The 26,092-nt window shown below is 38.1% G+C and overlaps 1 protein-coding gene across 1 annotated transcript; it reads left to right on the forward strand.

The window, feature by feature from the left end:
• Nucleotides 1–251: 251 nt before the first annotated feature.
• Nucleotides 252–18,743, forward strand: DCAF17 (DDB1 and CUL4 associated factor 17). The gene is made up of 14 exons (XM_074145501.1): nucleotides 252–422; nucleotides 1,695–1,798; nucleotides 3,195–3,285; nucleotides 4,178–4,317; nucleotides 5,085–5,163; nucleotides 5,344–5,433; nucleotides 7,708–7,815; nucleotides 8,348–8,453; nucleotides 11,959–12,101; nucleotides 13,445–13,554; nucleotides 13,960–14,047; nucleotides 15,622–15,705; nucleotides 17,153–17,308; nucleotides 18,078–18,743. The coding sequence occupies exons 1-14, from the start codon at nucleotides 252–254 to the stop codon at nucleotides 18,264–18,266; spliced, it is 1,659 nt and encodes a 552-aa protein (XP_074001602.1). The 3' UTR covers nucleotides 18,267–18,743.
• The last annotated feature ends 7,349 nt before the right edge of the window (nucleotides 18,744–26,092 follow it).

Raw genomic sequence — 26,092 nt, forward strand, 5'->3', positions numbered from 1 at the left:
CGGTGCGCACCTGGCCGGGCGGGTGCGCTCAGTCTCGGCCCCGGCCCCGCACCGGAGCCTTGTCGGAAGGTGCCAGTTTGCCGCTCCTGGGAGTCCGGGCCCGGCTCGGGCCTTTTCCCGCTTCGCTTCTCGCCGGGCAGGGCAGGGGCTGAGAGAAGCCCGGCGCGGGCCCGGGTCCTGCAAGGCTGCTCGCCCTGCCAAGAGCGATCCATAAGCGGGGGAGAAAGGCTAGCCTGCCCCCAAGCCCGGGAATGTGCCCGCAGGCAGCCGCCGGCGGGAGGAGGAGGAGGGCCGTCTCCCGAGCGGCCGGGGCTCACAACGTCTGCCGCCTCCTCAGCCGCAGGGCCCACGGCTTCTATGCCAGAGATGCTGGTGTCGCCCACAGAAAAAACCTGGGACTCCTCAGAAAGATAATATGTCAGGTAATAGCGATGCTTTCCGGCGCCGGCTGATCCCCTGGGTGTCAGGGCTCTCAGGGGGGTGGTCTGAGCGTCCGTCCGCAAGCCAGGGGCTGGAGAAGTCCCTGGGTGACGCCGGCTAACAGCTTTGGGGAGAAAAAAGCTGCAGTTCTGCTGAAGGGAGTTAGAAATAGTGAGATTCATTTCATGAGGCCCAAACTAGAAATATAGAGAGGACGATGCTCTGGAAAAACTGCAGAAGCACTTGCAAATCTCACAATCATGTTAGAAGTAGCCTTTTATGAGATTTTTTTATCGCTTACTTCATCCCTTAAGATGGCTTAATATTTAATACCAATATTAATTTCCTGGTGTTTTAGGGAGAATCACTGTTAAATTTGAATCAGGTTCTCACAACAAAATAAAATCAGAAGAGGTCTTCAGGTAAACATACCCCTAATGTGTCAGTGAAATTTATGTTACAGAAGAAAATAGGAATTAAACCAGTTACAAACTAATGTGAACTTGATTTTTTTATTAAAACAATTACTGCTTCCATGCAGTAGTTGATAGAAATGCATTGAAAGTGATTATGTGGAAGTTAATTGGCAATTGTGTTATATTGACAATATATTTATTGGAAGTCAGCTAAAGTGTCTACTGGAACAATGGGCATACAAGGTTTATTGAAATAAGAATGAGTACATCTGACTTACAAAAAAATTAAGTATTTCTGTAAGACTGGATTCTTCATTAATGGTACAGAGCTCCTGATGTCTCTAATACACACAAGAAACTTTGTGAGCAGTTCCTCCCATTAACTTTTCAGGTACCTTTTGCAAATAACTGTAAACTTGTTTTTCTACCTTTCACACAAAACACCAACAGCAGAATGGAGTCAGGTGTTCAGTAAATGTAATTACATATAAAAGAGTTATGTGCATGTTTACACTCTGGCGAGTTTCATCCTTTATTTTAAAAGTTGCTAGTGAAGTTTAGTTGCCAGTTTTAATTTTAATGCAGGCAAGTTAATTATAAAATATTCACTACACATGCTGCTTATAATAGCTAATAAAAAGATCTTTTGGTTTTTAAAAAAGACATTTTCCCTTAAGATGTCTTCTAATTTGTGGGTTTGTTTTTTGGTTTTTTTTTTTTTTTTTAATTTTCTTTATCTGTTGAACAGCAAAGATTCAATTAAAGTAAGTTATTAAGCTGCAGGAGTCAAATAAAATATTTTCTAAAAGCAAGGTTTGTTACAAAAGCCATCACTGTTACAACCACTGTCTGTTTCAGGAAAGTACTAAATTCAAGAATGTTTGGACAACTCATTCTGCATCTCCTATTGCATATGAAAGAGGAAGAATTTACTTAGACAATTACCAGTGCTGTATTAGCAGGTAATAAATTTACAATTAAAAGTTACGCTGGCTTCCAGTTTTAACACTGTTACTCTGTTACTACTCTAAAACTACTTTACTCATCAGTAAAGTGTTACTACTTTACTCATCCAAATATACCCTGTGAATTAAGTGGAATTTACTTAGGAACAAAAAATAACCAGGTGCATAAATCTTTGTTAAATTACACTCAGATGCTGTTGTGTCTTAATGTGTCACCTCCTTTGGTGAAGGAAAGTCTAATCTTACTGATGCTGTAAGCTTTCAGAGCACTTTAGCAGGAGTGGAAGATTATCAGCATTTTATAGTTTTGCACTAAAAAGCCAAATGAATGGTTCTTCTTTGTGATCTGGTAACTGGCAGTGCGCTAAAGAGTGTGTCACAAAATCAGCCTATGTAACAAGCTTGGTACTGTGTCTATAAATTCTGCATTAAAGAAGTAAATTATTGTTCATGTAAAAGTACAGTGTGCAGAGTACCTGCTGGCTTTTGTTGATGTATTTTGCAGATCAGTTCTCTGATCTGATGTACTCTCCTATTCCGTGATCAGCTGCAGAGGCACAGCTTAAGAGGCAGCGCAGCGCAGGGCAGGGTAGGGTAGAGGATGGGAAGTCCTTCTCCTACACCAGTCCTTGTCCTTGCCCTTGCCCTTGCCCATCCCTCCTGTGAGGGAGGTAGCAGGGGCTTGGAGACCTGCTTTACTGAGTAAGTTGTGGTCAGAACAGTTTTGAGACAGTGTCATATGATACATAAAATACAAATTACTCTGTCAGTGTAAACCACTGAGAGTTAATTAAATTAATCTATCACTTAGAGCAGAGATCTAAATCTACTTAGTGGTGATTTATTCCTACATTGTCTGAATGCTTTCCAGTACTGGGTTAACCCGTCTAACATCTTTCAGGTTTATCTTTGTCTCATCCTCTCCCTGAGGCAAGAACTGTGCACACTGCTAAGTTTTTATTCTAGGATGGTTTTTTTAAATATCTGTACATGATGCCAGGACTTTATATTATTGAAAGGTGACACTGGAAGAGCTTGAGGGGAAGGTTCCAGGATGATCCTTAATTTCTGGAATACTCTTTCTTTATAATGTATGTCACTAAAGTAAGAATGTTACTGTTAAGTTTGTTATTTCAAAACAAAGCAAAGAAATCACAGCACCAAACCAGGAATTACAGAGAAGGTTAGCCTTTAAATATTATGTTATGCTAACTATTGTTTATTGGGTCTTATTTTGAGAGCAATTTCCATTTATATTTACAAAGTAAAAATAAGATGTTTATATTTCTGACCTGCCTAAAAAGATGGAGGATTTATAAAATTGTCTGAAATGACTTATTGGTAGAAAGTAATTTATAAAATAGACTAATGATTAGCAATCATTTTTCTCCAGCATTGCACGAGAACCAAGAATACTTTATCAAAAGCCAAAGTGTTCTAAGTCAGAAAAAATAGAAGATGCTTTATTATTGGAATGCCCACTGGTAAGATTACCTTTTATTAGAGCATTGTTGTGCAAAAAAAAGTTAATATCTTTCATTGAAACATATATAGAATAGAGTGTTCTTTCCCTGTGAATTATTTTTTCAGTGTTTTTGTGGAGTTAGGTCATTTAAAGTTGCCACGTGCTTATTTATTTTGACTAAATGTTTAGAGGTATACTTTTCTGATTTTAAAGATTTTAAAAGCAGTGCCTTTATGCTTATGCAACTAGCTGTAATTCCTTGCAGCATAAATTTTCTTTTAATCTTTTTCTTTATTTTTTAATTAGCAAGGGCAGTAGGTGGGAATTTTAGTTTTTACTGGATCTGTTGACATAAAAAAAAGCAGATAAACTGAAGAACCATTAACGCAACTCTGCCCAAAAGCTGTTCTGCTGTTACTAGCTAATAGGTCATATAATTTCCCTCCTCCTTGAGGAGTTTTCCTCTCATCCAGTGTCCACAGAGCTTAGGAATACTAGCCCCATCCTTGAGGTGCCTAAAAATAAAGCAATGTGAATACCATTCTTAGCAATTACTGTTGAATTACCACTGAATGTCTTGTTCTGCAATACTTCGTTTTCTCTTCAAGACTGGTGTCAATTAGATCAATAAGCAGTTACGCTTCATTTTTGCAAGGCAAGGAAGTTTTAAAAGGTGCCTTTTCTAGAAAAGGTAACTGGTTTACAAAAAGTGTGACAAGAGATTATTTATGTGATAGTCAGATGACTATTTAGCACAGACATGAGCTTAGAGATCCTGATGTGATTAGCAGGCAGCTTTCCGCCTTTAGTTTTTGAGGAATCTGTATTAACTTCTGTTTTCTTGTTACTGTGCCAAGATGTTATGTATCCTCCTGGTACAAACTTTTTTCTGATAACCTTTTGTTATGCAGGGGGAAATGCTACCAAGTCCATCAGACTATAAATCTTCCCTGATAGTCTTGACAGTGCAGAACTGGCTTCTACGTCTCTCTGCTGATAGTGGAGAAATACTGGAGAAAATATACCTTGCTGGTTCCTGTTGCAAATTCAGGTATTAAACATCGACTAAGCTTTATATAATTAACATCATTAGTAGCATACTGGAGAAAGGCAGTCATGTTTATTTTGGCACTATCCTATGGCTGACTTCAGGTTTGTTAGTCCAGCATATTAGCCAGAGTACTGTTCCTGCATGCTGTTTTCTATAGAAGAGTTTCAGCAGCTTAAGCATTATGGTCTCAAATTCGGTATCAAGTTCTACAAAAGCCACAAAAACTAAGCTACTATTGGCTTTTCTCTGACAATTTTACAGCCTTTAATATTGCAATAGCAACATACCAGGAGAGGACCTTTAAGAGCTGTAAAAGAAAGTTTGTAAAATATAGGAAGAATACGTTTAAAGTTTAATCCATTTTTAATTTGCAAGCATTCTTCTTCATAGGGTAGCCGTTTTGCTCTTTAAAAGCAGAGCAGTTACTGCTTCTGATAATCTGCATCTTTGGTTCAGTTCTCAGAAGAAATTATTTCCTTTAGGCTGAAGGCTAAGAAAGGGGTGATCAGTGAAGGGCAGGAGAAAAATGTTCATACTTCAGAATTTGTCTCACAATCCTGGATGGAATAAGCCTTTCCTAGTTCCGTAGGTTTTGCAATATTGTAAATGGCAAACATCTCAGGTACCTCTCCTGAACCAGATACTGAACAGTTTGCTTGGACACAGGGATCTGCCTATTTACAGTAGATTATATTTTATGTGAAATAATGTATTTACTATTAAATTATTTTAAAATTATGATGATAGGCCTTTCTTGTCATGAATAGGTATTTGAGCTGGGATACTCCTCAAGAGGTAATGGTTGTAAAGTCAGCTCAGAATAAGCTTCCTGCAGCAGCACGACAGGTAAGTTTGTTGAAAAAATCTGTAATTCTTATATTTTTACAAAATCAATTAAAATAAAACTTACAAGGACAGAGATGGAGACTTTATGCTTTGTTATTATGGTGGGATATGAAGATGTCCTACCATTAATAAAATTATTGAAGTATAATAACTATATTCAGTATTGTTATTCCTTCCCAGGCAGGTATCCAACAGTCTGTATTGTTCTATCTTGCTGTATTCCAAGTTTTGCCTCTTTCATTCATTGGAATGCTAGAAATAAACAAAAAGGTAAGTTAATTCTTCTATTAACCGTGATCTGTACTGTAGTCGTTTGAGAAGCACGGTATAGGCAATTGTCCCAGAATTTCAGAAGTCATACTTACAGCTTATAAAGGCATAGTGCCCTGAAATATTAATTAGCAGTAATGTTCTTCTTGTGTCTGATAGGAGCATTGCGGGGAGGATTCTTAATTTGAATGACTGGAACAGAAAATGCAAATGCATTCTGCTATTGGATTACTCTTTGACATGTAGAAGGACTTTAGCCTTTACTTAGAGCTGTGGTAAGAATTAGGGAATCCTGAAGTGTTTGTAGAGTTCTTTTCACCTCTTTAAAGAAAGATAGATGTGCTTCTGACCCACTTCTAGTAACAGTGGTTTGAGCTGGACTGGCCACTGAGGTGAACAACAGATGCTCTCTCCTCTCTCTCCAAGGAGAGGAGGGAGAGAGGGGCAGCCTATGAATTCTGTGTGCAGTTGAAAATGTTTCAGACTTGTGTTATCATTGATACTGAATGGCAAAATATAAATATGTGTCCTGTTCTATCAGTCAAGAGCAAACAACCTTTCTGAGGTCAGTTTGTGACCTGTGTGTAAGACTGTATATAGTTGGAAACGTCAAGCCTGATGCAAGTTTTACTGTTCTGGTGAAAAAAACCATGTCTCTTCTAAGTGAAGAGAACTCTGGATACAACGTATAAATGGAACAGTACAAATATGCAAACCCTGTCACCAAAGCTCAGTGAGCAACAGTCTCATTTGGGGTCCAGAGCTATCAGTGGTTTTTAGCTGGTGCTGGGTTGAGGCTGTAATTGAGATTGGGCTGGCAAGTGAAGGAATGGGGTTAAACATGTTTCATTTGGGCCCAAGAAGGTGTAGGGGCACCGTGTGTGTTGTTCTATTCAAAATTGGTATTTAGGACTGAAAAAAACTGTTGTTACCAGTATCAAAGGTATTCTCCATCTGTTGAAGAATCGCATGCCAGATTCATTTTGGTCATAGTCGGCAGAATGTCTAAAAGAATACTTCTTCAGTTGGGCCTGTACTGAGTACTCATCAGACTAATCGTTACAGCTAGGAATAATGTCAGGGCAGAATTTCGGATTTGAGAATATACCTAGCAGAGGAAGCAACCGGTGAATGCCATGCCAAACCTGATACGCATCAGTGAAATCTGTTAGATTAGAGTAAGGATTAGCGTTACCATTCAGTACTGCAGAATGCACCTAATGCATCTGCATTACTGAGATGGTCCCCACAATCAATTCTGAGTTCAGGGTAGTTAAAGTCTCAAGGACAGAAAGGAAAGTTTAGGGTTGGAATACTGTTTTAGAGTTTGCTTCTGGAAGACATTGGGGCCTAAGCTAACAAACGTATTGAGAGCCATAAAACTAAAATAAAAGCCAAGGTCTCAGGACTGAATGTATCTTTCAGGACTAAACAACGGATCACAAGGTCATTCATAGTGTTAAGATTTAGGAATATTACAGCTTTTGAGTTTCTTTTTTTTTAAATTGTTTTTAAGTCTGTTTTAGTTGCTTTTTCACATAGTGATTCAGATTAAAGAAATTAAAACTACATTTCCAAGCATCTGTATTAAAAAAATAATGAACATCACGTGTAGTTATTCATTAAATACTAAGAATTAGTTTATTGGGTTTTTTTCAGTGGAGATGTGTTAAGCAGTGGCACAAATAAATACTGCATAATTGTTAAAAGGAGTAAGTAAGCTTCTCATGTGTGTGTCTAATTTGGATTCAGAGAGGATCCTGTACTCTGTGACAGCTGGACAATGAAGTTCTGGTACAGCTGTACACAGTCATAGAACCATGATTAGACTAGTATTTTACCCTGGTGATGAAGAAAGAACATAAGATCTGAAATCAGGACTTTTAGATTGAGTTGTTAGCTTTGCTAACATTCCTGTGGGATGCTGGGTAATATAATCCATTCGTGTATTATAATCCATTCGTGTATTATAATAACTGAGTAACATGATATGAAGATACACTGAGAATTGATTAGAGAATTAATCTGCTTGCAGAATATGACTAATGTAACCTCAGGTGTTACTGCAGTGCAAAGTATTACAGAAACTCAGCAGAACAGATGAGTTACAGAAAACTTCATGAGCTAAAACACTGAGCATATAGGGTTTGGTCAGAATGAAAAATTAAAGTGATTGCAAAATTAAGGACATAATGTCAGTATTCTGCATTGTATCTCAATTATTTTTTCCCTATTAGAATATTTTTATTCTGATTTTTTTTTTTTTTCCCCCAGATATTTGGTAATAGTGTGACAGATGTTGCTGTTTCTAATGGAATCCTGATTGTAATGTATAGCATGGGGCTGGTCAGGCTCTATAACTTCCAGGCCATCTGTGAACAGGTAATGAAATACAAAATTTTTCATACAATCCATGCTATTTTAGGGCAACAAATCATAAATATTAATGTAATGCCCTATAGGTACATGCGGAATGTGTCAAAGGATAGAGTTCTTGCCTAAATCTCTTTACAGCCGGAAGATGCAAATGGGTCCACTATCAGAAAATTCTACCCACACCAGTTACAGGTCATAAAACATAAGAGATACGGGATCAGACAGGCACTTAAACGCATATAGAGAGGAAATATGTAAATTCTAGACCAGGGTGTGCTCTTCTTTACCCACCTAGTATGTAGTTACAGATGAGTGTTAAGGTTAGAAACTGATGGGCATGGAAGATTGTTTGATCTGAAACAGAACTGCAGTGAGACTTTTGGGTTTATATTCTTCCAATCAAAAATCACATGTTAATTCAAAAATAAGACTTCAAGCAGTATCTAACAAGATAAAGACTGTGGTAGTAACAGAGCAGTACAACTAAACAACAAGTAAATATGCATTAATAAAGCTAAATTGTTCTGTGTTATTTTAGTTCATGGAACAGCCATTTGATTTGGGACATGAATTCAACTGGAATGGACAAGTGGGAGTTGTAGGAAAGTATCCATTTGGTCTTCCATGTAACATTAAAATAACAGGTATTTATGATCTTTGTATTATCTTGGCTGGTGGCTTTTATGGATTAATTATGATTTATTTCACACTAAGAAAAAACATTCAAATTACTGTACTTATATTGTGCTGTAGCTGTATTTATGGGTTTACGTTATAGTAAAAATATGCTTTGCTTTACTTCTAATTACAAGAATTAATTATATAGGACTTAACCTAGAAAACTAGTACAGCAGCTAAGCTATTTGAAAAACTTCATAAGCAATGCATGAAGTGGAAGCCCCTTCCTTATTTCTGAGAGACAACTGCTCTTGGGAAAGAGGACAGACTAGGGCAGCTGTTAGTAACACCCAGAAACAGAATACAGTGTATAAGCTAAAGATGTGAAAACATTTAATCTAACTTGCAGAGGGAATTCAAGGAGACAGCATCCAATTTGACCGAGTTGCATTTTCATAATTCTAAGTTGTCAGAAATATGCATTTCAATAAATTAATTCCTGAGATGAGAACAAATTATTTATTAAAAACAATTCATATGCTTCAAATCATTAACTTATTAATGTTCTGCATTACATAATGACTTCAGTTTCTCTGAAATCAAACAATCATTTCTGCTCATGCATTTGAGATTAGAATTTGGTGCTAAGAATCTTAATGAATGAGACTTTCTTTGAAACTTTTTTTACTTTAAAAATACATTCTCACAAGTTCACACTTGAGGCACTTAAAAAAAATAAAATAGCAGGTTTCGCCAATACCAAGTAATGCACATTTTTATTTCTTTAATTTTGAATGTTTCTGTATTAAATGGTTTTTACAGGTGACTGCATAAAAAATGCTTTTGATCTTTTTGTTCGCAAATGGTGTCAGCTAATAACAGGCAAACCAAACCAGAATTACATAAACCTGAGGAAATACACAAAGATAAAATACGGACTTACATAGTGAAGGCTTTCAATTATAACGCAATGTTTAATCAAAACAAAGTGATAGGCTACTATAATTGATGTCTCAGGTTCTGCAAAGGGAAATTTCTCTTCATTTTCCTCCCTGTCTCAGTCGGCAAACCCAATATGTAAAGTTGGGGGCCCTGTGGAAAACATGCTGTGGGAGGTTTAATAGGAAGCCTGTACCAGATTTGTTCTCGTGTCTTAGAGATCATTGTAGTTTTCCGTTTTGAGTTTTAAAACCAATGTACTGGAGAAAACATTTTTGATCTTGAATCCTATTCAAGAATTTGTGGTTAAGAAGTTTTGAACTCATGACAGACATTTGCCATGGCTGCTCTTTGCAGAGAGTTGCATTCCTGTGGTTTTTGAGCTGTTTTCTTTTAAGAATGAGATGGCCCACTGACTGTTCATGTAATATAATGCTTCAGTGAGCAAGATTTTAACAGTTTCAGAGTTTAAGCCTGTGTTTACTATAATTTAACTATGTGTAAAATCCTGCTTATTTAGTCCCAGCCTCCCTACAGAAATTGTCTGAAGGGATGGTAGTTATTATGGTGCTGGTTTTATGGTGTGTTACGGACCCAAGAGGAAGTGTATCAAGATCAAAACTTATCTATCTACCACATCATTTACAGCTATTGACTGGTAAGGAATTTGATTTTGATCACAGTGGAAGGAATGGAAAAGTACCTATAAATCCTTCATTATGTCAATTTCTGAAAGGTCCAGAACTTAAAACTGTAGTTTGATTTATTATTAGAGGATACAGTAATTTCATAAAAAAAACAGAGAGGAAGATACTTCACTGAGATTCTTTTTCCACATATAGAACAAAGACTTGTTACTGCTGCCAGAAACAACTTTATGGCTTTATGTTTAGATAAGACTGGAGAATTTTAAGGAAGTGAACGAAGCAGCTCAACTGGAGATTGAAAACTGGCAGTGCTAGGAAAAGGGTTTACAAACAATGAGACCAGGAAGTGTTGAGAAACAAGAGACAGTGACAGAGAGAGAGCTGAGGCAGCAGAGTCAGGCTATCACAGTGGTTTAGGTGGCTACAATCTTGCAAGTCTTTGCCAAATGAACATAAAAAGAAAGGCATATTCTATCAGCAGCCTATACTCCTTTGGATTGATATATTATTGAAACGCATTTGAATCTATCATTTTAGTACATCTACCAGAATTTTTGAGGACCCTTGCTATATATGCTTTATTTAAAAATAAAATGTTGATGACTCATTTTTAATTTTCTGGCAGCTTTTAATATCAGTAGGTCCTCTGTTTATGCCTCCATCTTCAGCATTCTCTACATTTTCAGCAGATGCCTTGGTTTTTATAACCTGTACTCTGTTATATTTGCACAGAATCTCCCATTTCCTATGTGTTAGTCCAAAAGACAACTAGAAGACAGCCACTTCCCAGCTTAGGAAAGACTTCATTTCTGTGGGCAGTGAACTAATTCTCTGCAATCTAAATGGCTAAGTTGTTGAAAACATGAATGAAGGGAAGAGAGAGAAGCACTATGTAAACACAATTTCTGATGTCATGTGACATCTCGGCACCATTGGCTAGGATCTGGATAATTATCTAGACTAAGCAGGACAAGAACAAGTCAGAATTTGGATGAGACCTTTGAGACAGAGCAGTCCAGATAAGAACCTTGTCCTCCTCACAGTAATTCAGCTTGGGTTTTTACATTCTGCCTGTTTAAATGCCCCTTGTAATTGCAGATTTTCTCCACATTTTGTCTTTTTTTTTTTTTTTAATTAGAAAGAGCTGATCTTCAGTCTAAAATTGATTCAGTTATAGCAGCTGTAGAAATTGGCTTTATTTAGCTAGTTGCTAAAAGCTGTAAAGCTCTGTGCAGTCCATTTTGGTCATAGATGCTTCTCTCGTTTAGTATTTAGTACACAGAGTTGTGAAAATGGCATATTACATCTGTATAACTTATCCCAACTGAACTGAAGGGAAAACTAGTTACCTTTTGCCATTAATTACAAAAATTCCTAGATTTGTATTGATTTTTATGAACTCAGCTACAGATTGCATTCATTGTGGTCCACAGTCTTTTGTTTTATTGTGCAAAAGGAGAAGGAATATTCAGATTTAGGTATCTTTCTGCATTTAATTCTGTTATTTGAGATTGCTGCTGGTAACCTGTTTCCAGTATTTATCACTATTTGTCCCAAAAGAATAATGACCCTTTGAATATGCTCTTTGATCTGTTCATGTGTATGTCCTCTGTCATCCAGATGAGCTGGATTAATTTTAATTGTTTGCTACGTCTTTGCTTATCCAGCTCATTTGGAATGAAGTAAGTCAAAAGTATCAGAAGAGCAGTTCAGCATGAAGATCTGAGAAGGCAGTAACCTTCCTGAGGGAATTGCAGATGTGTGCCTGGATGCTAGGTGAGGCAGCGTAGCTAGTGCTAGAATAAAAGATCACAGCCAGTGTATTTCCACCAGTCTTCAAAAGTTCTGAAGAATTACTAGCTGTATTGGAACTTAGAATTATAAGGATCAATGGAATTATGATTGTTCTGCTACTAATGGTGTTAACATTACACAATATTTGCAGATACCCCACCTTTGCTATTTGAAGCATCTTCTCTGGAGAATGCATTTCAAATTGGAGGTTACCCTTGGCATTATATCATCACACCTAACAAGAAAAAACATAAAGGAGTCTTCCATATTTGTTCCCTGAAAGACAATGCTTTGGTAATATATTTAGATAGCAGCTTCTCTGAAATGAATGTGTATCACGTTTGTCTCCATCTCTTCTTCTGACTAGTGCTCGAGGTAATGATACCCTTGTTTTCCAGTGTGGTGCTCTCACAGGGATCGCCCCACAGTGTTAAATCTGCTATCCAGCGTAACGTGTTTTCTTCTGAATTAGTACTGCTTCTGATAGTTCCTTCATTCCAATATAATCGTAGCACTGTCAGTGCTACACAGCTCTGTATTCTCGGCTTAAAAGTTAAAGCTCAGGCAGAATCTTATTACCTGATTCCTTGCATGGTAACATCTTCGTGCACTTCTGACTAGTCAGCCTACCAAATGACAAGACTAAAGAAACATTTTAAGTTTGAAGAAATTGCAGAATAAGTTTCCTTGATGTTTGTAATTTATCCCTGATTTGTACCTTCTCTCTCTCTCTCCCTAGAAAGATTTTATTACTCAGTTTAATCCAGCATTCCTAATTATTTTTGTTTCTGTGCTATTCATCATATATTCTTTTGTGTGAGCTCTCCATCTCAGCTTTTATTTTGGATTTGACTTGAAGATAATTTTGTAATACAAGCAGCTTCTAGGCCTGCTAGTTCAGGATTCTTCACTAAAAAGCTTCTCATCTGTAAATGTCCTCATCTCTTTTACTAGCCTGATCAAATCAATGATCCCCCTCCTAGCCCTTATTTTCAAACCAGATCTTTCACAACCATAGCTGAAGATCACTTTTGATTCAAAGGGACTTGGGCAATTCTTTCTCACCTAGTTTTTTCTGTGTGGGTTCATACATTTGAAAATTTGAATGATCAGGGTCAGCTAAATTTAACAAAAAAATGCCACTGCCAAAATCCCAAGCTTTTGACCAGCTTGCAGCTGAAATCACAAGCTCTCCCAGGCTTACACACTCCACAAATATTTGCACAAAAGAGACTGAGCCTGAGGTTTGAAGCTCAAGTCAAAGTTTGTGCTAATGCTTTTCTCGTGTCATGTCTTTCACACTCAAATTGCTGGAATTGTTGAAGTGTTTGCAGAGTGTACCTTAAATCTTCATTTTGCTTAGTTTCAGGAGAGGTAGGACCATGTATAGCTGTGGTAGAGGGTCATTGCTTATTGCATATTTAAAAAGTTGAAACTCTTCCATGGAGTATCTTGAAAATTGGAACCGAGTCTTTTTTTTATTATTATTATTCCACTGCCATCCATTCTGGTCATGATTAAGAGCAATACTTAAAAGCCTTCAGAGGTATGTGGAGAGGAGCTCAGTATTTCCTTTTTAATTAGATCTGTGAGACTTTCAAAATACTAATATTCTAAGCTTTCCCTTCCTTCTTCAGGCAAAAAATGGCATACAGGATATGAAATGCTGTTCACTGGAACCCGACTGGATATATTTTCATCCAGATATGTCAGGTAGAATAATCCACGTGGGACCAAACTTGATAAAGTATGAGCCTTTTTTTCTCAAATGTTGTTTTCGTTAGAGGAGAAGTTGCGTAACTGCATAGATTCAGTAATTTGAAAATTTGCGGGGTGAAACACTCATCAAGCCCTAGAAACTGTAACACTTAGTAATTTGTCAGTATCAGAAGTTCTGGTAGAAACATCTTCAGATTTCTGCATGATGAGTGTGGGCACTGGCAGGCAACACTAGACTTTGATATGAAAAATGTTCAAGGACCACTATGTTAAAATTTCACTGATAAACATGAATTAAAAATAATTTATTTCCATTTCAGTTATTTCTGATGTTTTAATATACCTGATTTTGTTTAAAATTATAGATATAGAAGTGTTGTAGTAGGTGTATTAGAATACATGGATTATTTTGTAATTTCTGTTTCTTTTGTAGAGTCTTGAAGCTTAAGGAAGTTAAAAATAGCACAGATCAAGTGGAGGTTGCAGAAGATTTTACAATTGTGGCCAACAGAGAAAACTGTGTGAGTTTAGTGTCCGAGATCACGACACGTGATTTTGAGCAATACACAGGGGTTTTGTGTGAGTAATCACTGTGTTTTATGGGCTTAATTCAAAGTTCATTGAAAGACATTCCGTGTCTTCACTGGACTTTAAACTATGAAAAAACCACTTTGAAAACTAGTAGGATAGCTTTCTGAAACCTCCAGTCTTGTCTTTTCAGCATTCTTTGTGATGTGCAGTATAACCATGTATCACTGATATAAAATGTAATTAAAAGATGGTGACAGATTTCCTTCAAAAGAACGTGCCACCAGATGATATGTGTGCATCTCAGCTGCTCAGGTAAATTGATCCTACAAACGCTAGAAATGTTTCAAGTCTTTCATAACTTAGGGGTAAGTCTTCATAAGACAACAAAGACAATACATTACTTCCAAAATCTGTTTCTTTTCCTGGCCATGCACATCTGTCACTCCCTTGTGACAGGTTTGGCATTCATCTAACCCTTGGTGAGCCAAATCAGTGCACTGAAATAATAGACTAATAGCCCGGCAGAAAAGGTGAGTACTTTTCAGGCTTGCTTGGTGAGCTGGACTGAGGCTGGTACACAACAGAAGTGAACCACCAGTGGGTCAGAAGAGTCCAGAAAGGTAGAACCAAGTGGCGAGGGGATGATCTAAACCTCTTGGGAGAAATGAGCTGTTAAATCACCTCATGAAATCTTTTGTGATAGAAAATCACAAAGACAATCTAAATGTCAAAAAGGTCAAAGAGCATACTCGTGAAGACAATTTTTTGGCAGTGCCTGGAACTGTTGTTTTTCTTCAGCATACAAAGTTATGTCTTGCAGAAAAACATGTTTGTATAGTTTATGAGTACTGTAAAGTCCCTGGAAATCAGTAACACTAATTTTGAAGCTTCTGCAGAAAAAAAGTTTGTGTATGAAAAATCTACACTAACTCAGGAATAAAACTTCCATTGAATCCAGAAAGGATAAGCTTTGTCACTTAATGACTTGCCATGGTTTGTTTGTGGGTTTTTTTAGAATTCATTTAGATAACTTGTGTTGCAATAAGAACAAAGAAATATGAGTTCTAATCCTGTCTGTGCTATGCCTTTTCCTTTTGACTTCCATTAAGACACTGAGACCCCAGTTTTGAATGTCTGGTGTTAATGATGCCCAGCGGAAGCAGCTGTATAGGTTTAAGATGCTACATTCCCCATCTTCTGGAAGTAAGAGTTTAAGAAACAAATTGGCAGTGACTTACCGTCTTAATTCTCATTCCAGCATCTTGGCTCCAGTCACTTCTGTTCTAAAAATTATGGTAGCCACCTTTGCCACCTCTACAGGACTGGGAATCTCTGAATATGAGTAAACATCAATAATATCTCAACTAAACCCACCAAGTTCATGAGCCCCCATAAAGAAGGGATAGCAACACTAGGGCTATGTGTAGCTAATGAGTAAAACAAGATCCCACAGATTAAAACAAGGTCAGAAAGCAAAAGACATGGAATAGATACATTGTCCAATAGATAAGCAGAAACTAAAATGCTCCAAAGTCTAGAGCCACTTTTTTCTTTTTCTCCAAAGGTGAACAACGCTGTTACTGTAACAGCTTCTGGTCGAGTGGTAAAAAAGCGTTTTAACTTGCTGGATGATGACCCAGAACAAGAGGTAACTGATGTTGTCAGTAAGAGCAGTTCATAGCTAACTAGAAGACATTCTTGTTTGAGGTGCAGTGGCTGTAACCATTAACTGTGTTAATCTCCGAGTTCTTTATTCCTCTTCTGTGGCTGTCTTGGTCTTCTTAAATACTTAATTCCCCTCTCTGTCTGTTGTCTTTTCTCCTTGGTTGACATTTGTGCTTTGGATAGTCTCTTTCTTTTACGAACTGATTTTATGCCCCATGATACCGTCATAACTCCATGCAACTTCAGTCACACAGAAATTAGATGTTAATGTCATGAATGATTACTTTTTTCATCCATTCGAACGTGTCCTTTAAACATTTCTTATAAAGTATTTTATGAAGTGAAAGGAACGTATTTCTTTTTTTTTTTTTGCTTCTGCTTTAGGTTCCTCTAGTCTTTGTTACAGTATCTCTAAACTATATTTTTCTCTCCCAATTACTTTGATTAGATTGCAGGACTAAGGTATTTAACCCTTTTCATTTAAGTAACTGCTTCTTGAGAGTGAAAACACCATACGCCTTGGTTTCAAGTGTTCAACAGGTTATGAAGAACATGTTTTAGCTCTCTATCTAGAGCTGGAGTTGTAACTGACATAAGCACAACAGTTAATTCATCAGTTTCTGGCAGTTGTTTCTATTCTTTTTTTCTGAGGAAATAAATTTTACTATGCTAAAAGTACAGGACAGTCCAATATAACCTTTAAGGTCTGCAGTGTGTTTCTATCCACTTTTTTTTTAAATATAATAAAAGTGAGAGTTTGCACACTATTTTTTCTCCTACTGTTGTACTGTATTTGTAATTCCAGTAGATAATTTTTCCATTATGGAAGAGAGAGACTTTTATGAATTTAAAGAGTATGTTACCAGGCTCATGACAGTGAGATAGAGGCAATTAAAGCAGTTCACAATCTTTACCTTTTGGTCTCAGTTCTTCACTGTAACATGCTCTGTGGAGCGAGAGCGAGCTGTGCACAGAACATACCAGGTGTTCATGTGAATGGAATTACCCTAATATACCCTTCCTCTCAAAACCAGTTATGGCTTTAAGCTATACTGTCTCTAACACGTCAGCTTTAAGAGAGGGCATGGAGTTTAAATGTGTTTCTTCTGTCACTTTCAAAGTACTTTTTCCTATTTTCTGTATGACATACATATGAAATACATCTACTTGCACGTTAGGATTGTTCAGAACATCACTTTCTTCTCTCCTACCTTAAGGAATTTTGCTGAAATACATTGGGCAGCTTGTGTTGGGAAAGATGCCCGTTGGGTATTAGGATGGCAAAGTTTTATTTTTCAGACCGGAGGACTTAAGAACTAGAATTCTTTCACTTCTGCTTTCACCTGAAAGAAAGAGAGCTGTGCAGTTTAGGTAGAGGAGAATGTGAATTTATGTTTGATTTATAAACTTGAGGTTTTGTTTTTCCTAAGACATTCAAAATTGTGGACTATGAAGATGAGTTGGATTTGTTGTCCACTGTGGCAGTTACTGAAATAGGAGCTGATGGAAAAGCACACCTTGACTTTCGTTGTAATGACCATGGGATTCTACTGAAGAGTATTCCATTACTGGAGTCCTGGGATGTGGTGAGGAGAATTCCTGTCTTTTGTTTACGCTAATGTTTCCCCGTATCCATTTACCTACCATTTTTGTTCAGATTTGAAGCAGGCAAATAGTGTTGCCAAGTGCTATGGATGAGATTTGTACAAGATAATAAGTGTAACTCAAAAACATTAAATATTCAATCAGACAGTAGTTCATTTAACTGAAAATCTCCATGATTTGAAATTAAGATATTTTTTGTTGGTTGATTTGCTCAGGTTTTTGGTTGGGGGAGGAGTAGTCTTTAGGTATTTCTGAAGTATTTATCAACTTGAATGCTCACCCTCTGGCTGGTTACATCAGCTTAACTTTACAACTTGTAAATAGTCTCACTGGCTGAACTTGAACTACTTGTGTATAGAATTAAGCATGGACCTCGTTGTGTGTTTATTTGGAGAGATGGAATGGGTTGTTCAAGTTTTGGTGGACATCCAACTTAGATGGTCTGAAATATCAGCACTTTGGCACCTCTTTTATCATTGACTGCAAAAGCAACTTAGGTCTTAAATCAGATGCTCTGAATCACACTTAGATTCCTGAAATAGGCATGTGGGAAACCTCTCAAAGTTTTGAAATTCTGTCCTTTATCTGGAAAAGCTGTCTGTGTATCCACACAAAATTCATGACTGATCGTGACTGATCATGGAGGTCACTAATGTTAAATATTTTTTGTTCCCCAAGGAAAATGGTACAGGTATTAGCAAGTTGTGGAAATAGAGATGGCAACCAAATTTTTTTGTTTTCTCGTTTCAGACTTACAGTCATGAAGTTTACTTTGACAAAGACCTCGTATTACATATAGAACAGAAGCCTAACAGGAGGTTCAGTTGTTACGTTTACCAAATGGTCTGTGATAGTGCAAAAGATGATGAATGTTCAAGCCCTGAAAAAACTGAAAAGGCGTTTTGTAAAAAAGGAGGGAGAATTTTTGAATACATTTGAAGATATAAACAACAACTACAGAGACTTCAATTTGGATGTTATTTAAGAACTTCATACATAGGAATTAGTCAACTACTGGTTTTGGCAGGATTTATTTTGTACTACCGCATGAGGTTTTATTTCTTTTCTTTCCGTAACATTGTAGACTTACCTATAGTCCATATTGGCTTTTCAAGTATTTATCGGTTCGTCATTAATGCTGGATGCAGCATTTCTTGCTTCTCTTCAGAAATTGGACCGAAATACTGGACATCAAGGAGAAAGATGTGGACTTACTGATCATCTGCCATCTGCTGTGGTCTGTCTTATGTAGTTTTACCTATGTGACTTTAATACAGACTGTTAATTAAATAAAGTATGGAAAACTGCGTATAGGATAAATTTTATATGTAGTATGAAAATGGCAGAGTTACCATTTGGCCACTTGGACAAAATTCTTCTGTTGGTTTTGTGTGAGAAATAAAATCACTCAGGTTTTCTGGTTGTGTTTGTTTTGGTTTAAAGAGAAGTCTTAATAAATTATGTATTTTTATTGCCTTTTTATGTATCTTTATTTCTATATATATCTATTTATATATAAAACCAAGCAATTCTCTGGTTCTCCCTGCATCAAGGGTCAGGAGTTGTACAGTCTGAAGCGAAGCTCCCAGATGCTCAGCCTGATCACTGTGTGCGACCTTTCACTGGAAATTCAAAAGATACCCACAACGAAACCCAAGCTGTAGACTCCACGGTGATAAAGACTGTTTCCAAATGCAAGCTAAAGATGGGCTCCGGAGAGCAGCTCTTGGAAGGATGACTAACATTTGATTTCTCACTACCACCACCAGCATCATGAGTGTGGTAATTCTAAACCCAAATATTTCTTTTCACTGCAAGCTTTACTAATGAAGTGTGGATCATTCTAGCTGGTGCAACAGGGAAGAGCTCTAGAGAATTATAAAAATCACCTATTTTGAGTTTTTACAAAAAGCGTAATGGAAAAGGAAAAAGTGAAATACAATTGTGGAAACAAAAGACGACCTAGGAAGGAGATCTAAGAAGGTAATGAAAAAACAGTAGAACTAAATAGCAGCAGCAACTCCCTACTTCCACCCGAGCTTCAGTAAGTTTTCACTTAGTATCCAGGAAAGCGCAGCTGTCCGTTATCTGCTACTACGTAAGTAACTATGTAAGTAAGATATGAGGGTAAAACCAAATATGAATCTATACTATTAAGCAGATACTGATATTTTATGCTTATTTCTGTTTGGATATATTAAAACAGTTCCTCCCAGAGCAAGACCTTTAAACTTCATTGTTTATTAAGTGGTGCACGTACTGCTCCTGATGATCAGCTGTAGCTTTCAGGAGTTTGCTGTACTTGCCAGTAACTGTTACTGTTAAGTTATTGCAGACTTGTGATATTCTGCTAAATCAACAATTGTATGTCCATCTTTTGAAAAATGTGGTCATTTGTAATGACCAAAAAGCAGCCCAGACTTTGATGAAGAAGATTATGGGCTTTGTGTAAGAAATTCTGTCATTCTAAATAAACGGTGTGTCGCTGCTCTACAGGTAATGGCAGATGTTCCATCCTGGAAGGTCACTCGTAGGCATTTTCATTCAGAAACAGGAGAGTTGTTTCTGTTTACTTTAAAACATGTTGAAAACACCTTGAAAACTATTTAAGAATAGAGAATCCAGAATGACCAGCCCTGAACGCTTTTATGGGTATATTCAACAACCCTACTTGGGAATGGGATGGGACACACCAGAGAAGCAGAATCACTAAATGCTTGTGGGTTGTGCTTTCTAAGCTGTGAACAGCAGCGTTGCCTTCTCTACCTATGCAGAGCCCCAGAAAATTCTGAAAATAGACATCTCTTTAAACAGGAGGAAAATCCTGACCACAAACCAGCAGTTTTTTGCAGTTAAAACTAACTCTGTATCTGAACCAAACACAAATACCCGCATGCTTGGTAAATCAACAGCATTTATTCCAAGTTAAATTTTTAAACAAAATCCACCCATTGGAATAAGGTACTGCTTTATTTTGCCAGGCAATTTTATATGTAAGCATTTTTTTGGTAACTGCTGCTGGCAGGGCTGTACTATTGTGCAGTATCAAATTCATATGAATTTTGAATAAATGCATTACATCTGACCCGTAGACCTACAGTTTGATGTCCATTTATGATGATTCTAGACCACTTACTTTTCTCTCTTCCATAATGCAAATTAGGTACTTAGAAATCTCTTACACAATCTGAATAATTCAGTATGCTAAAGAATAACAGTATTTGTAAAGTGGAGAAATTCTGAGGGTACTCATGTGGTTTTCATTACAGAGGAAAAAATATTCTTGTGCACGTGCCCACCATAATTATCTCTGCAAGCACCAAAGTGTGACATTAGTACAAGAAAAAAGAAACAAAATTGCTTTAAAAAACAGAAATAACTTCCTCAAATGTAGTTTAATTCCCATTTATAAATTCAGAAAGTAAGATGAATAAAATCATAGAGTTGGAAGGGACCTTAAAGATCATCCAGTTCCAACCCCCCTGCCATGGGCAGGGACACCTCCCACTAGACCAGGTTGCTCAAAGCCCCATCCAGCCTGGCCTTGAACACTTCAGGGATGGGGCATCCACAGCTTCTCTGGGCAACCTGTTCCAGTGCCTCACCACCCTCACAGTAAAGAATTTCTTCCTAATAGCTAATCTAAATCTCCCCTCTTTCAGTTTAAAACAGTTACCCCTCATCCTATCACTCCACTCCCTGATAAAGAGTCCCTCTCCATCTCTCCTGTAGGCCCCCTTTAGGTACTGGAAGGCTGCTATAAGGTCTCCCTGGACCCTTCTCTTCTCCAGGCTGAACAACCCCAACTCTCTCAGCCTGTCCTAATAGGAGAGGTTCTCCAGTCCTCTGACCATCTTCGTGGCCCTCCTCTGGACCCGTTCCAACAGGTCTGTGTCCTTCTTATGTGGGGACCTCCAGAGCTGTATGCAGTACTCCTGGTAGGGTCTCACCAGAGCAGAGTAGAGGGGCAGAATCACCTCCTTTGATCTGCTGCCCACACTTCTTTTGATGCATCCCTGGATGCGATTGGCTTTCTGGACTGCCAGTGGGCATTGCTGGCTCACATTGAGCTTCTCATCCACCACCACCACCCCAAGTTCTTCTCCTCAGGGCTGCTCTCAATCCATTCTCCACCCAGCCTGTATTTGTGCTTGGGATTGCCCCAACCCATGTGCAGGACCTTGCACTTGGCCTTGTTGAGCTTGATGAGGTTCACACGGGCCCCGGGTCTTCCTTTTTTCCCTTTTTAAAAATGGGGGCTATGTTTCCCCTTTCCCAGTCAGCAGGAACTTCACTGGACCGCCATGATTTCTCAAATATGATGCATAGTGGCTTAGCAACTCCATCTGCCACCTTCCTCATGACCGGAGGGCGGGAGACAAAAATATTCTTCACTTTTCATAAGCAGTAGCTAACTAACTGCTTTATGATCAGGAAACCCACTTACTGATAGTTTTCTGTTTTACAAAAATCAGATGAGGGAACTCATAGTGTGAAATTCTGAGTTCCCTTACTCACCATGTATTTCGGGGGGAGCCTCCCCACTCACACCATGGCTTCCAGAGTCCGCAGGTAAAGCCTCAAGCAATTAGATCAAATGCAGTCTCAAGTAACTGCACCAAGTTCATACTTTAAAAGATTGAAGCTGAAAAGCTCAGGCTTCCATTATTTTCACTAGCACTAGATGCCCAAGAAAAAAAAGGAGATATATATATACACACACATATATACATAAATGTGAAAATATATATGAACTGCTAACATGAGTAAACATTCTCAAATGTGTATTTCAAATGTAGAATCTTAGCCACTATTGCTAACATTCCCAATTAGGTAAGTTCACCCAAACTTTCTGCATTTTCAGTGTGGAGAAATGTTTCTTTACTATTTTTTTCTGGATATGTCCTGTTACTTTAAGAGCACAGTTTCTTGCTCATTTTAGCCTCATTTCGCTTTTTTTTCCCCTCTTGTTACTGAGAAAAATACCATTTATATTACTTAACAGTAACTGAAGACTGCCAAAAACTCACCAGCAAGAAACTTTTTCCCTGTGAAACTCTGACAGCTATCCCACATGACGGAACAGCTAATGAACAAATTAATTTGCTTCCCAGTTATGATAAGATTGCTATTAGGAATACCTACCAGAAAGGACACCTGCACAGGGTGGCGTGTAGACTGGGTGTTTTCTTACAGAACAGTTGTGAGGAACTGCTGTCGGCTGCTTAAAGAAAAGTCTCTGGGCACTCTGCCTGCAAAAGGGAAAATGTTGGTCTAGTAAGTAAAAAAGTCATGGACTAGTGGATTCACGTTGGGTTTCACTTAAAGTTGTCTGATACAAGCTTTCTGATGTTGCCAGAGTTACAAAACCTAAATGATATGAGTGAAAAAGGGGAAGAGGTAGTCAAAACATGGTTTTCAAAGGCTGAACCACAAAATAATTTATAGCACAGCGACGGAGTTCTTTCACAACTGCCAAGTATTGTCACAGTCACCAGGACAAAACCTTTTAAAGAGTTTTTTTTCCTCGAAGGTGTGTGAATTGATCTGCCTATGTACATAGCAATGCCTCACTAATAAGAATTGCATCACACATCTGAACCTTTTTTGAACCTTTTCTTTATCTTCATGAACTGGATAAGTTTAATTAGTCCCTGCTAAAACAAAGAATTCAGACACTTCCTGCAAAAATGTTACTGTGGAAGAATGGATTAATAGTATAGTAATTGTCAGCTAGCCCTATTCATACTTGAAGAAAGTTTCTGTGTATCAACATGAATTCCAGGTGTCTCTCCCGATATGCAGAGTGAATAGGTTATGAGTACTAAAAGAAGAAAACAAGTATTCCAGCATTTAAAATCAATGTTAGAGATATATAAGGGAACATCTTTGTTTTGCAGCTATTTCACAACCTTAGGTTTTCAAAGAGGACCACTTGAAGCTCTCTGCTTGCCAGACTTGGCATTTATGCAACTGTAACTTTACTATTTATTTCTGCTTTACTGAAGGTACAAAATGATGACCAAAATAACCTCCAGGAGTTCCAAAAGAATTTTCTGTCAATGCATTCTAATGTTTATAGATTAAATAAATTTAAAGTACTCAAACTGCTTGCTTTGGGTAATAAGACATTAAAATTTTCTTTTTCTTTTCTAGTTCCTTCTAGTTCATTTTATTCTTTAACATTCTTTTTCAAAGAATTAAAGGAACTAGGTATCCTTCTAGCAGAGTGAAGAGTTACAATAATACAATTGTAAGAACTGCTTTGGTTGGTATAGATTAACAACTCGTTTAGTAAGTTGGGAGTACAGATTCCTTATTCCTGCCTGAGTGCGGAAGGAATGTTGTTTTCTTAGGAATATTATATTTTTAGGGAAGAGTAAGTGCACATTCTTCTCAGGAAAAGATAAAGGAAGCATAGAAGGGGAAGCTAAAATTCATGGGAATTACCCCGCAGAGTGGCTTAAGAGCTCTGGCTTCCTCAAGACGCTGCAGGAGGAACAATGCACTCCACGTGATCCACAGGACTGCAGGCTCACCAGCCAGTCCCCAGTAACAGCTGCTTGCCAGAAGCCAGATGGGAAGATTATCCCGTTAACGTGTTTACTTGGATGCTCCGCATTCAGACTCATACATTGGCAGTTTTCCTGATCATCTTCTGGATCTGCAGTTAGCCTTAACTTTGGGTATGTACGTGCGCTGCCTGCCTCTAACATGCAACTTGCAACATGGTTGAGGCCTGTTTCCATGCTCTGGGGCAGAGATCTAGGAAACCATGACTCTCGACATCACGCTCTCTATAACGCCACTGCCCCTTCTTTCTAGCGCCTGGAAGCTGGCTCGATTTTATAACTGTTTTACAAACGTCTGTTTTGTGGACCCAAGCAGCACACTTCCAGTATTTGTACTTTAACAAAATCCTTTTTTTTCTTTTCTGCTTCACCATGAGGTCTCAATGATCAGCTATCTGAACAGAGAAACAAAAATGGGATCCCAGAAGTGCTACCCTGTCTTTATTTGCATTCGATACATCCAGGAGAAATTGCCCAGTCAGTGCCGAGGGACTGAAAAGATAGGAAGGTCTGGCTTCCCTTGATAAGATTTTCTTTGAGCATACAAAGAGCACACACCCTGTCTTTCTTCTGTCATTGACTACACATTCCCTGACAAGGCTGCTGAGCGATGGGGAAGAAAATGACAAAACGCAAGCCAAATCAGAAGTGCAAGCATTAACATTTTATAATCTTCCTTTGGCAGTTCCAGCTGCTGCCCCACAGTTCCACAATTTTCAAAAATTGTTACGAAAGACTTTAAATTACTAGAAAAATATTTTACAACTCACAGAAGCAAAATGTCTATGGACTGGAGCACAATAAAGAGTTTCATTGCACAGGTAATAATGACTGGCCTATAACCAGTATAGAATTATGGACAAAAGCTGCACTATCTACCTTTTTCTAGCTCAGTGAAAGCTCTCTCTGGGAAAGTAAGGATTATTTCTAGGAAGGGCCCCATTCAATAGTCACAATTTTTGCGAAGATAAATTAGTGGCACCCTCGATAGTAAAGGTCAAATGGTTCTGCCTCTTAGACATGTAACTTGGTGCCAAAAAAGAGTAAAAGGATAATTCTGGTTTGTTACTGCCATTCAAACACTAATTACTTAAACTCATTTGTCAGTATTACTCCTGGTAAGATAACTTCTGAGGGGATATTTCTAAAGCTTCCACTGGACTCTCACAGCAGTTTTGTTTACAAGGTGAACAGCCATCAGGCTTCTGAAAAACTCATCCAAATGGTTTGAGGAACACTGTAACTGGTCTGGAATGTCCTGTTCTAAGGTTTGGATCTTCAATGCAGCATGGAAAAACAGAGATAAAGTTGCAGCTGGTAAAAAAGACTCTAACCTCATTCTAACTACAGCTCTGACAAGTCAGTTACTGGTCACTGGAAATTAGAAACACTTCCTATATTTAAAAAGTTACATCAGAAGCACAAAATAACGATCTATGGTGACATGATGTGTTGCTTAGATAAACATTCATGTACATTTATGTCTAAGCCGCAGCTGTAAAATGTATGAATGGTATAGCAACAATGACAGAAGTTGCCAAGTCGGCCACATACCGCAGGCGCAACACAGGCAGGAGGCCATCGCTGCCTCTTCAAAACAACCCGTGAATCTTTGTCTGTTTTGTAGGTCTCATTTTGCCTGTCTATTTTGTGGGTTCTTCCAGGTCTGAAGCCGCAGCCATCCTACTCCTACACCTGACAACGCAGCAACCCAAAGAAAGGAGTGCATATTAGGTGATGTCCCAGCGGAGCTGCGATGAGAGAACACCACACTGACAGAGTTGGTGCCCTCCTGGAAACGCGTCCGCACGCTCTAGGAGACGGAGGCTCTGGGAAAGAATAGAGAGTGCGAAATGCTGTGGCACCTGTCCACAGTAATGGTTAACAAAAGCAGGTATTCACTGACCCAAGAGGAGCGACAGCCCCATACAGCCTAATTTCATTTTCATGCCAGTGGGAGTTTATGTTGCAAACAGATTATCAAATGCGTAATTCAGGCCTCAGCAGTCAGCTGTATGATGTCCAGTTCCCACCCCCACGTAAACATGCAATCCCCTCGGACATCGTGGCTGTGCTGAAGATTGCTTCTGATTCCATACCGATCTGACAGATGTATCAAGTGCGGAAAGAAGAGATGGAATAACGGGGAAACAAGGAGAAATATAGGCAGGAGTTACTAATTGTGCTCTCTGA

Source organism: Numenius arquata, chromosome 3, assembly GCF_964106895.1.
Source record: "Numenius arquata chromosome 3, bNumArq3.hap1.1, whole genome shotgun sequence".
NCBI classification, from domain to species: Eukaryota; Metazoa; Chordata; class Aves; order Charadriiformes; family Scolopacidae; genus Numenius; species Numenius arquata.

Bases quoted from the DNA above. Each gene is read 5' to 3' on its own strand.
- DCAF17 (XM_074145501.1), top strand. From the start codon at position 252: ATGTGCCCGCAGGCAGCCGCCGGCGGGAGGAGGAGGAGGGCCGTCTCC. The intron at 5,434-7,707 runs GTAAGTTAATTC...TTTTTCCCCCAG, and splicing joins TGCTAGAAATAAACAAAAAG to ATATTTGGTAATAGTGTGAC. The intron at 14,048-15,621 runs GTGAGTTTAGTG...TTTTCTCCAAAG, and splicing joins TGGCCAACAGAGAAAACTGT to GTGAACAACGCTGTTACTGT.